Consider the following 12590-nt stretch of genomic DNA (forward strand, 5'->3'; position numbering starts at 1 on the left):
TGAATGCAAACGAAAGTTCTCTACTCTATTTTACATTATCTTTGCAGAGAATATAAAAAGTTTTAGAATAGAGCCTTTTTTGATTGACCATTATAAAAATTGTTCTTTATTTTATATGCACACTTGACATCTAATTCACCTTTTTAGAAAATGTATTTAATTTCCAAATCAACCTATAAAACAAATGACCAAAAGTAAAAATGCTAGGATCCAAGAGGAGGAATAATTTGGAGGTTTATATAATTATACATATATGTACGTGTAATTTCTGTCTTCACATTTTACTTTTATATTTACTTTCTGCTCTTGGATTCAGGTTAACACCTCACTTGCTAATTCATTAGATAAATGAGTTAGAACATGCTTTCTGTTTATATATTTATCATATCATTCACAACAGCAAGAGTTTTGGGTGTTGATAAGTAGTTTGTTATAACATAGTTGAACCTACTGGATTTAGGAGAGTCTGTATACCATAACTAATTTCAGGACCAGATTTATTACAAAAAGATTTGGCAATTAAAACATGGCAATGTTAAGTTTGAGTTTGTTCTAGTGTAAATAATCAGACAATTGCAACCTCTTAACAAATTAGAGTCTCATCAAATAATTTCATTAACATTAATAAAAGCCACCAATACCTTTCATGATATTAATCCTTAAGTCAACTTAATAATAATAATATACATTAAAGAAAAAAGAAATTACACTTAAATAGACAAAAACACACTTAAAGATCTTGATTTTAATTAGAACAGAAATATGAGCAGTAACAATCTCAAATAAAAGTCCTATTGCTCTAGTCAGACCCAATTTAATCACTTTGTACTATATATTTACTTTTGAACAAAAGGCATATTTTGTTCGTTTTGTTTTCTTATTTGTATGCTTGTATTCATGACTACTTTAAAAGTAATTTATCTTTGGTTATACTGCTTTGTCCCTTTGTTACCTTTATGTTTTCATCTATTTAACTACATTTGAAGGATTTTATTTATGAGTTAAATAGCATTGACTTGATCATTACTGTAAAACTCTTCTCTTTTTAAAGGCTTCCTAATTAACACTTGCCTTTCATTTTGATTAAGCAATTTTATGCATGCTTCCAAAATTTCATAGTTGAATGATCCAGTTTAATTTTATTCTGATGATTATAGTGGAGCTTCAACAGTATTTGTTTTCTACCTTTTGACTCAACAATGTTAAATACATTGTAGCTAGCAGATTTTGGTGCTGAACTAGATTCACCCAGCTGAACCTAAAATAATTTTTATTTCCTGAAAGTACTAGCTCTTTTATCATGCCCTTTGTTTAAATGATTGTTTTTTTAAAAATGTCTTATAAAAAGTTTTTCTTAAAAAAAAAAAAGAAAAAAACATGTATATATGTACTGCCTGGTTCAGTGGCTCATGCCTGTAATCCCAGCACTTTGGGAGGCCAAAATGTAGAGATAGTTTTAGTCCAGGAGTTCAAGACCAGCCTGGGCAGCATGACAAAACCCCATCTCTACAAAAAATACAAAAATTAGCCACGTTTGGTGGGGCGTGCCTGTAGTGCAAGCTACTTGGGAGGCTGAGGTGGGAGTGTCGCCTGAGCTGTTGAGGCTGCAGTGAGCCATAATCACACCATTGCACTCCAGCATGGGTGACAGAGACCCTTTCTAAAAAAAAAAAAAAAAGATATACTGTATGCTTCTAACCGAATACACAGACAATTTTGTGTTTATATATGTATTTTTTTATTTTTAGGTTAAGAATGATGTCTTACTATTTTTTTTTTTTAATTTTAGTTACAGCACCTAACACAGGCATAGAACTAAATAACTAAACATTGACTTATTTTGTTACTTTTTACATTGTTATATATAGGAAAAATTTATATGTATAAAGTAATGTTTCTACTATCTATCATTAATTTTTGCTTTTCATTACTCCTGAAGATTTTTTAAAAATTAGGAAAGACTTTTTAAAGAAATTAAAAACAAATTTCAACAACCAGTTTTTACTTCCCCAGTTACATTAATTACTTGTTCTATTTATATTCTTCCTTTATTTGGCTATTTTTGGCAAACTGAAAGTTATTACAATGTATCCACACGTAAATAGAGAAGTAGTTTTATCCAAGAAACAATTGCTTATATTTTATTTATATTTATATTTTTCATAACAATTAAATTATAGGTTGGTGAGAAGTTAAGGGTAACACAAGGAAAATATTACTTGGGGATATCTCGATAATATCACCACAAATAAGATCCACAGGATCTAGTGGTTAAATGATTTGATTGTGAACGTGCAGCTCTAAACACAGAATTTATATACTATGTAATATAGAATCATAAAATAAATGTATTCAGAAGCATACTTCTGAGAATATTGAACATTTGAAACTGACAGACATACAAGTTATATTTTGCCACAAGCAAGGTTTTCTTACCTCTGAATTATCCCCAAAGACTACTATTCTTAAGAAATGAAAAGTTAAATGTTATGTAATCAAACCAAAATCATGCATTCCTGAGCTACCAACCTCAACATTTGGTTTGATTTTGTTGAAGACAGAAATTCTTGCTGATAACTAAAACAGAAACTTACTTGCATGATAAATTAGATTCCTCCAGGGATTCAAGGTATTCCCTGATAATATTAGGAAATTTGTGTATACAGCCCTCTAGTATCCAGATACTCTCAAGAGTAAATGTACATTTTTTAAAAACTTGACAGAGTTTATAAAAAGAGAGAGACCAAGCCATGTTTGCTGTTAGGAATTCAATGACCATGTCGCCTTGAACTTAAGACTCTCAATTCCTCACTTTCTCTTATTTCTACCTTCTCTCTCTGCTGTAAAGAACAAGTAAACAAACTGTAGAAGTCTAGAGGGTATACATAAGTCTATAGATTCCATCAATTACAAATGGAGCATGCAAGAAAGACCTTATCAGTGGAGACTTAGAATTTCTGTGTAGAAAATGTTTAGGATAATGTGGTTAGAAGAGAACATTTAGGGGCCCCAGAAAAAAATTTGGCATAACCTTAACATTAAATTCTAGTAAAGATACTTGAAAGAAAGGTTAATTATACACAAGTTTTTATTTAAAATCATATTAAAACATTCTAAATAAATCATCAGAGTAAAACCAACTATCAATTATATGAAAAATATACAGATTAATATAATAATAATAAAATATTCCATTGTGTACCACCTAAAAATCATCTCTTAGGTGACATCAGTGTAGTTATGGAGGAACACTTATGCTATGGCAAGATCCCTAGATGTGGAATCTAACATAATTTTTACTCTAACACCAGGCCATGAGTAAGTAAGGCAATCTGAGCTAACAGAGCAGTAATTTCAAGCAGTATTCTCCACTTTTTCTTATTATTATTGTTCACCTAAGAAACCCATGAAACCCCATGAAACAAAATAGTATAGAATAAAGTCTGTCAGGGAGAGTTGATCTTTAGGGAACCACAAATCATTGTAATATCTAAAATCTTATTGCTCCCAAGAACCAATTTTTACACCCTTGGAGGTCATAATGATTATGTTGAGAATGCATGCCTTACAGGAAAAGGAATGGTAATATGCATTGTTGGTAAACCCTGGATTTAATTACACACACTTTTTAGAAAACTATCTAGAAATATATGAACATGTCCCATATTTCATATCCCATATTTCTAGATATCCCATATTTCTAGAACTGTTTTACTGAAGTATAAGTACCAAAAAACATGAGGTTACAAGTAAAAGAGTGTTTATATCAGCATTACTTGTAGTAGCAAAAACTTGAGTTCATTAATACGGGAATGGCAGAGCAAGTTATGATGGAGTCACTATACATCTTTCAAACGGAAGAATTTGTATTACTGACCTGAAGAGATGTTTATAATGCATTAATAAAAGAAAAACAAATTAGTACAGTTAGCAGTTATACCTTCAGAAAAATGAGAATGATGTGTGGGAGCTTATCAATTTCTTTATTGTATATTTTTGCTTTATTAAGTTGTTTCTAAAAGCATTTAGAACTCCTTTAACTTAATATTTTTAAAAATGTCAAATATGAAACAAGTTAACAAACATGGAAAAGTTACAACTGCACCAGACACAAATATATTTTATATTAATCATGTTGTTGGAAAAGCAAGTGTTTGATCTCCTTGAGAAAGTTGCAGAGAAACAGCCAACTAACCAAGTAACCAACTTTAGAAACCAATCTTTAGGTAGTTATTCTTAATTTTAAATTGTCTCCCAGAAAAAGAATTTTTAAAATAATAAGAACAGAAGCTATATCACCTGATTTAAGTCTTACTTAAAGTATACTAAGCTTGGAATTTTAAAATTATACATGTGAATTATAACTTCCTTAACCTTGTGTTCATAGAAACCAATATATTTAGTTGTCCTTAGGAAATGTACTGATTTGATTTAGAAAAAGTACACTTTTCTCTTTTTCATACATGTAAATACATGCTCTGAATTATTATTGACACATTTACATTTTAATTACAAATATATTTTGCAGATTTACGATGGAAAAGATAAAACAACTCATCTACTAGGTGCTTTTACTGGTGCATCTATGCGTGGACTGACACTTAGTAGTACTTCAAATCAGCTCTGGCTAGAATTTAATTCCGATTCTGAAGGGACAGATGAAGGCTTTCAACTTGTGTATACCAGTAAGTATTTTAGAAGAGTAAAATGGTCAAACACTGGGGAGTTGCATGTATATTAAATAATTACATTGCACAAATTGAAATGATACCCAGTATTTGACAATTAATTTACAGCTCCTTTCTACATATATAATTTTGTGTGACCCTAACAACAGCCTGGTAAGTTACAGGTATTTTAGCTATTGCCGTTTTACAGTTGAAACAACTCAGTTTGTTTTACAGAGGTTAAGTAATTTTTGACTCAAAGTTTATTTTTAAGTAGCAAGATTCTCCTCATCCAATATTTAAGAAATACAATAAAACTTTTGTCAGATGGAAATCCAGTGCTTGAACTCCCATCTTTAATTACAAAAATGCATACAACACCTATGCAATTATTATCATTGGTCAGTTATAAATGTAACTAAAAGGCTTCAGGTCGTTTCACACTAAAGAGTAGCTAAAGTTTTCAGTTTGCTCTGCTTTTGTGTTGACTTGTTTTATAACAAATTCTTTCTCACAGACCTATTAACTCATTATATTAAAGTCAGCTATTTTGACTATTTAAATAAGTTGAAGTTAAAACACTAAGAACCAGAGGTAGGTGGGTTACATCAATTGTTATATGAATTAAATGACTGTGTTTTACTAGTACCGTAATATAAGAAACAGACTAATTACACCAATGAAAAACAAATTCTATTCAAATGATATATTTCTTGAGTTTCTACTCTGTTCAGGATTCTGTGCTAATAAGTTAAAGTGCATATAAAAGAGGTGTTACTTCCTATGTATTTAATAAATTTACAATCTATCAGATCAAACTGATTCTTGGAAGGTCAGTGCACTCGTTAATGTTGTATAGCAAAATAAGTAGCAATACTCAAAAATCTTTATTGCTAGAATGATTGAGAAAATCTACTGACTCCTATAAATTTTCTCAAGAAGTCAGATGAATGGAAATTATTGTAGAAACTAAGAAGTTAAAAAGGTTACAGTATCAAAGATAATCATATGGGATCTTAAAGGGAATTTGAATCAAATTATAATTTGTGTAAAGAGTCTATCTTAATGGTATAAGAAATAGGAGCCAAGAGAATATACTGACTCGTTGTATGAAAACATTTTTGTGCATAATACTGAGACATTATCTATTTCTTTCAGGGCTTTTCTTTATACCTGTTAAAATTGTTACATCACTAACATTAAACATAAATTAACAAAATGAATGCTGAATATATATTTTTAAATTCTCATAACTGTGTGTACAATGTGATTTCTTATGAATCTTCCTAAAGAAAAACAATAGTCCAAACAAATTGTGTTTATAAGTATTGTTATGTGATGGACTAAAAGTAATGATATTGAGTACTATTGCTCAAATGTAATTGGTGTGATCTGCTCAGATGGGAAAACTTTTTTTTTTTTTTATCTGCTTTCCTCTTTTTCTTTCTCTGTTTTCTAACAGGGCCACTGATGATTTTAAAGTAATATTAAAATGAATGACACAACGTTTACATAATGGTTTTTGCTCTGCATCATTTTGCCTTTCTTTTCTTTCTTCTTCTTTTTTTTTTTCTTTTTTTTTTTCTTTTTTGAAGACAGAGTTTCACTGTTGTTGCCTAGGCCAGAGTGCAATGGCGTGATCTCTGCTCACTGCAACCTCTTCCTTCCGGGTTTCAGCAATTCTCCTGCTTCAGCCTCCCTAGTAGATGGGATTAGAGGGGCCCACCACCATGCCTGGCTAATTTTTGCATTTTTAGTAGAGATGGTGTTTCACCGTGTTGGCCAGTCTGGTATCGAACTCCTGACCTCAGGTGATCCTCCCGCCTAGGCCTCGCAAAGTGCTGGGATTATAGGTGTTAGCCACGGTACCCGGCCTGCATTTCTGCTTGTCTAAAATATTTATGGGTTTCAAAAAGGAAACCTGGATTTTTTTGTTTTGATGCATGACATCTATGTAGCTTGCGATTACTGATGAAAAAATAGTGGCCATTGTAGGACATACCTATATTTGAAATTATATGGGGTGCTCAGGTGTCTGGAATGAATAAGATCATTGACTTTATTGTCTTTAGTTTGAACTGTAGAATTTTAAAATATATATATTTTAATTAGCAAATATTTGAAGTCACACCTCTTTTCTTAACTAACAATTAATTAATAATTGTCCATTAAAGGAAATGTGTGTTTATGAAGTTTGGAAACTATAGAAGTGGGAAGAGAGTATAAAACTGTCACTCTTTTTTTTTTTTTTTTATTGTATGATTTCTTTTTTTTTTTATTATTATACTTTAAGTTCTAGGGTACATGTGCATGACGTTTATATCATGTATAACTCCCCAATGCAATCCCTCCCTCCTCCCCCCTCCCCATGATAGGCCCCAGTGTGTGATGTTCCCTTTCCCGAGTCCAAGTGAACTCATTGTTCAGTTCCCACCTATGAGTGAGAACATGCGGTGTTTGGTTTTCTCTTCTTGTGATAGTTTGCTAAGAATGATGGATTCCAGCTGCATCCATGTCCCTACAAAGGACGCAAATTCATCAAAACTGTCACTCTTAAAAAGAGAAAACTTACATTTGTAAATATTTTTCAGTCTTAGAAATAAAACTAAAAATTTCAGTATCATATCTGTAACCAAAATGTTTATAGCCTACTTCCAAGGTATCTTTGGATATCAGTAGACAATTCTGTGAACCAACAGTTGGGTTCTGAGCTATATTCTGTTGGGAAGGGCTTTAGAAATAGTGACACATCTGTTTTTAAGTGTATTTGTTCCTAAGTATTACTTCTTATTTTTATAGCGGCAACTCGTCTACATATCTGCAGCTATCTAAATAGTTAAACGCAGATTTCCTAGCTTTAAAAGTAGTTTGTTCCCATCCTCCAAGTATATACTATTTGTTTTCCAACCATAGCACCTGTGGCCAGGCTATTTTCTTTTTTGTGCATGTCCTACTGACTTTGGATACCAATTGAACTTCAAGATCCACCTCAAATATTTACTCATGAATGCTTATCCTGATTCTCTCAGCTGGAATCAACAGACATTTCAATATTTATTTTGTGCTAGTTTATATATGCAACTAATATAACAGTTATCACATTGCATTGTGGTTATACTTGTTTGCAAACATATGTGCATCGTTCTTCAATAGATTATTTTCCTTCATAGCATCTTTAGTCCATTTAGTTCAATTGCATCTTTTTACATATTCTTGATAAATTAAGATGTCATTTGAATATGAATTTTATAAAATGCTTTCATGATAGTAAAATGGTTCTTCTAAGTCACATATTTTAAATATTCACAAAATTATTGGAAGCATTAATTATTCAATTCCTGAACATGATAGAATGTGCATCAGTGGTTCACATAGGGAAAATGGGAAAGACTAGGATTTCGTGTTTAAATGCTCATATCCAGTTATTCCCAAGGCCAACTCTAACCCTGTACATTCTGTGGTACATTTCTCTTACAATGATTCCGACTTCATTTCTGAAATATCTAACTGAGAGAATAATAGGTATTGCAGAGGAGGTCACAGTACTCACATTGAGAGAATCAGAACAGGAGCGAGAACATTTGTCTAGGGAGGATCAGGTAAGACTTCATAAAGGAGGCCATATTAAAGGTTGGGTTGGTGGTTCACAGAGAGAAATGGTGGGGAATATTACAGACAAAGAGAAAGGAATGAGGAAAGACACAGAAATTAGGAAGAACATTCAAGGAAAATAATCTAATTCAGATTAATCCCACATATCTTGATGCTTCTCACAATTTCTAGTGGGGGAACAAGCAGGCTTTTTTTGGCCATCCTATCAAATGATACCTGCACTATTTAATGATTGTCACCCTCTATTCCATTATCTATTTTGTTGAGTTAGCAACATTTGCCATTGTCTGATTATTTTCAGTTTTGGGTAGATAAGATTACATTTGACTGAGATAAAATGAAAAAAGTATGTTAGAACAGACCTTTAAAGTACATTTTATTTCAATTATCTTATTGATCCATTCATTACGTAATTGCTAAGTATAGCAAGTGGCCTGGTACACACAGTGACTTAAATGTTGCTTTTGGCTTTAAGTGATGGAAAACCTTACCATGGCCTAAATCATCAGGGTTTATTTTGTTCATATAAGAAAAAGTAAAGAGTGAGAAAGTAGGTAGATCTTGATTCAACTATTTAACAAGATCAACAAGGATTTTGCTCCTGTCTTTCTGCTGTGGCATTCCTAGAGGGTTCACTTTTTATTTTCATGTTTGTGGTAACATAGTCATAAGTTGGCTATTGTAATTATGGGCATGTTTCAGGCATGAAGAAAGGAAAAATGGGTAGTGCCAGCCACATAGACTCCTTTTATCAGAAATACAAAATCTTTCCTGGGAATCCCTGTAAGATACCCTCTTATGTCTCTACTCAAAACTGGGCCATATGGTTCTGCCTTAACTTTCCAGCAAAGCAGCCTGGAATATTCAGTATGTGGAAGACTAAATAATTAGTTTAATTTTAGACCATCATGATTCACTGCTAGATATAGTTAGATTATAGCTGGGAACAAAATCAGAGTTGTTAGCAAGGAGGAAGGGAGATATTGAGAAGACAACTTACAGTATTTACTGCAATGTACAGCTAGTTTAATCAGTATTTTTTAAAAAATAGGTTAAAGATACTGAACTAATACCTGCTTCTATGATTAATAGTGTCATGGAAGGCCAGAAACTCTTGGGTGTTTATAAAGGAAAAGTATTTGGCTGACTCATGATTAATAGTTTTAGCTTTATTATGCTAAGAAGACTGTGAGCTTCTCTCATCTCCTTCCACCAACAAATAAATTATATGCATACTTAGTATGAAAATCCTATACCACACTAGAGGGGGAGAAAATATCCCATTCCCTTTTCTTTTTTTCTTTTCTTTTTTTTTTTTTTTTTCGGTGTCTTGCTCTGTTGCCCAGGCTGGAACCTCTGTCTTCTGGGTTCAAGCAATTCTCTTGCCTCAATCTCTTAAGTAGCTGGGATTACAGGCACTCACAACCATGCCTGGCTAATTTTTTGTGTTTTTAGTAGAGACAGTGTTTCACCATGTTGGCCAGGCTGGTCTCGAACTCCTGACCTCTAATGATCCACCTGTCTTGGCCTCCCAAAATGCTGAGATTAGAGGTGTGAGCCACCACACCAGCCCCATTCTTTCTTCTAAAGCAAATTAAATCTGTTCAGTCTTCAGCTTTAGAGTTGTCAAGAAAAATCTCGTTTAGTCTTTTTGGGGAAATATTCTTCTCCCAAATAAATAAATAAATTTCTCAGTCAACTCTAGTTTGATCTGACAATTAAAGTTTGGACAGCTATACTGTTGAATATAAAACGTGTGAGATACACTTAGATATTTTTTGACCTCTGGGGGCTTTCACTGCTCTTTCATCCCTCTAACCTCCCAGAATCCAACTCCCTTATTGAGTCAGGCCAATCTTCCTCATTCTTCTCAAAACAATTACTGTCATTTACTCTTGCCTTTGAGAAATCTGAAACTCATCCCAAATAAATATCCAAATGAGACATGTTGTTAGGTGCTTTACCTGACACAAGTTACTTGTTAATTTCCCTGTGAGGAGGAACCAATAAAGGCATACCTGTTCTTCTGAGAGAGTACAGGGAGTAGGGTGAGAGAAAATTATTACTTCCTTCTAGAGTTGGAAAACAGATCAGAAATTGAGATCACAATACAGTATCCTTCCTAAAACATCACTCTGTTCTGGATAATCCTATAACAGAATTCAGCAAAACCCAATAGGATATTCTGCCCAGATTCCTCCAACCTCTCAACACACATTTCAAGAACGATTTCTAAATCTGGTATATTTTACTCTCTAAAGGCTAAGTTGTAGAGACATTATTTCTACTTGGTCACCTGGCATATCTTCCCTTTTACTCTTCCACTGAAATTTATTAATTTATTTATTATTGAAATTATTAATCTGGTCATAGTTTGACATTTTGTGTTTTCCCAGTGGATATTATATATTGAGAATATAGAGAACAATTAATAAGAGAAAGTTCCTGCCCATAAGAAAGTAACTTTTTAGTGGGACAAGATATAAAGTTATGAACAAAAGGTAAGAGAACTACATTTAGAAGTAATTTAAAACAGGGCAATGGGATAGATAGTACTGATGAGACCACTTAGCTAATTTGTTCAGACTACATCTCAGAGCAGATGTTATCTGAGTTCATACCTAAGTGATAAGAAAGAATAACCACATACAGGCAAAGGGTTCTAGGTAGAGGGAGTAGCAAGTACAAAGGCCTAAAAGAAGCCTGAGCTTGAGTTCTATGGCTGTAGCTAAATGAGCAAGGAGAATGAGACAAAACGAGAGATAAAGTTGGAAACTAGCAGTAGCAAATAACTGGGGTTCGTCATCACATGACAAGGGAATCGAGGTCAAGGACACAAGAAGTGGGTTTAGGAGCTGAGGTTTAATAGCCAAAAGAAAGAGCAAGGAGAACAGCTCTCTTTCTTGTGAGAGAGAGAGGTTCCCAAATGGGACTTCCAGCCCACAGCGGAGTACACCAGATTTGATAGACAGGCTTATGAGGTGGTGTCTGATTTTCATAGGGCCCAAAGATTAGTTGAACCAGGTATGACATTTTCATAACACACCAGAAGCTGGCTGCCCCATCCTAATCTTATTTTGCAAATGGGATCTTTGCCTGGCCTGCACCATGTTGCCTTCTCCTTACTGTATGCATGGCTGGCAAAGAGAAGAGAAGAAGGAGCCACAATTTGGAACATGCCTAGTCCCAAGTAGCCTTTTTCTATTGGCACAACTGCCAGCATTCACCATGTAAGTGTCCAACTTGCTTGTCTATGTTTGCCGCTTGATTTTAGAAGCTGCTCTGTTAGAAAAGAAAATGACAAAAATTAATTCAAGACGTATTAGAGACTTAAATGCTAGACCTTTAAATGTTAGACCTAAAACCATAAAAACCCTAGAAGAAAACCTAGGTAATACCATTCAGGACATAGGCATGGACAAGGACTCATGTCTGAAACACCAAAAACAATGGCAACAAAAGCCAAAATTGACAAATGGAATCAGATTAAACTAAAGAGCTTCTGCACAGCAAAAGAAACTACCATCAGAGTGAACAGGCAACCTACAGAATGGGAGAAAATTTTTGCAATCTACTCATCTGACAAAGGGCTAATATCCAGAACCTACAAAGAACTCAAACAAATTTACAAGAAAAAAACAAACAACTCCATCAAAAAGTGGGCAAAGGATATGAACAGGCAATTCTCAAAAGAAGACATTTATGCAGCCAACAGACACAAGAAAAAATGCTCATCATCACTAGCCATCGGAGAAATGCAAATCAAAACCACAATGAGATACCATCTCACACCAGTTAGAATGACAATCATTAAAAAGTCAGGAAACAACAGGTGCTGGAGAGGATGTAGAGAAATAGGAACAGTTTTACACTGTTGGTGGGGCTGTAAACTAGTTCAACCATTGTGGAAGAGAGTGTGGTGATTCCTCAAGGATCTAGAAATACCATTTGACCCAGCCATCCCATTACTCGGTATATACCCAAAGGATTATAACTTATGCTGCTATAAAGACACATGCACACATATGTTTATTGTGGCACTCTTCACAATAGTAAAGACTTGGAACCAACCCAAATGTCCATCAATGACAGATTGGATTAAGAAAATGTGGCACATATACACCATGGAATACTATACAGCCAGAAAAAGGATGAGTTAATGTCCTTTGTAGAGACATGGATGCAGCTGGAAACCATCATTCTGAGCAAACTATCATAAGGACAGAAAACGAAATACCGCATGTTCTCACTCATAGATGGGAACTGAACAATGAGATCACTTGGACACAGGAAGGGGAACATCACACACCG

General features: G+C 33.6%; 1 protein-coding gene across 1 annotated transcript in view; it reads left to right on the plus strand.

The window, feature by feature from the left end:
• Nucleotides 1–12590, plus strand: part of LOC117079070 (CUB and sushi domain-containing protein 3-like) — a 230638-nt gene that overhangs the window by 111647 nt on the left and 106401 nt on the right. Inside the window, exon 8 of the mRNA XM_033202697.1 lies at nucleotides 4529–4685. Within this exon, the coding sequence (XP_033058588.1) occupies nucleotides 4529–4685 (157 nt within the window). The remainder of the gene's footprint in view (nucleotides 1–4528; nucleotides 4686–12590) is intronic.

Source organism: Trachypithecus francoisi, unplaced genomic scaffold, assembly GCF_009764315.1.
Source record: "Trachypithecus francoisi isolate TF-2019V2 unplaced genomic scaffold, Tfra_2.0 Lachesis_group7, whole genome shotgun sequence".
Taxonomy (NCBI): domain Eukaryota; kingdom Metazoa; phylum Chordata; class Mammalia; order Primates; family Cercopithecidae; genus Trachypithecus; species Trachypithecus francoisi.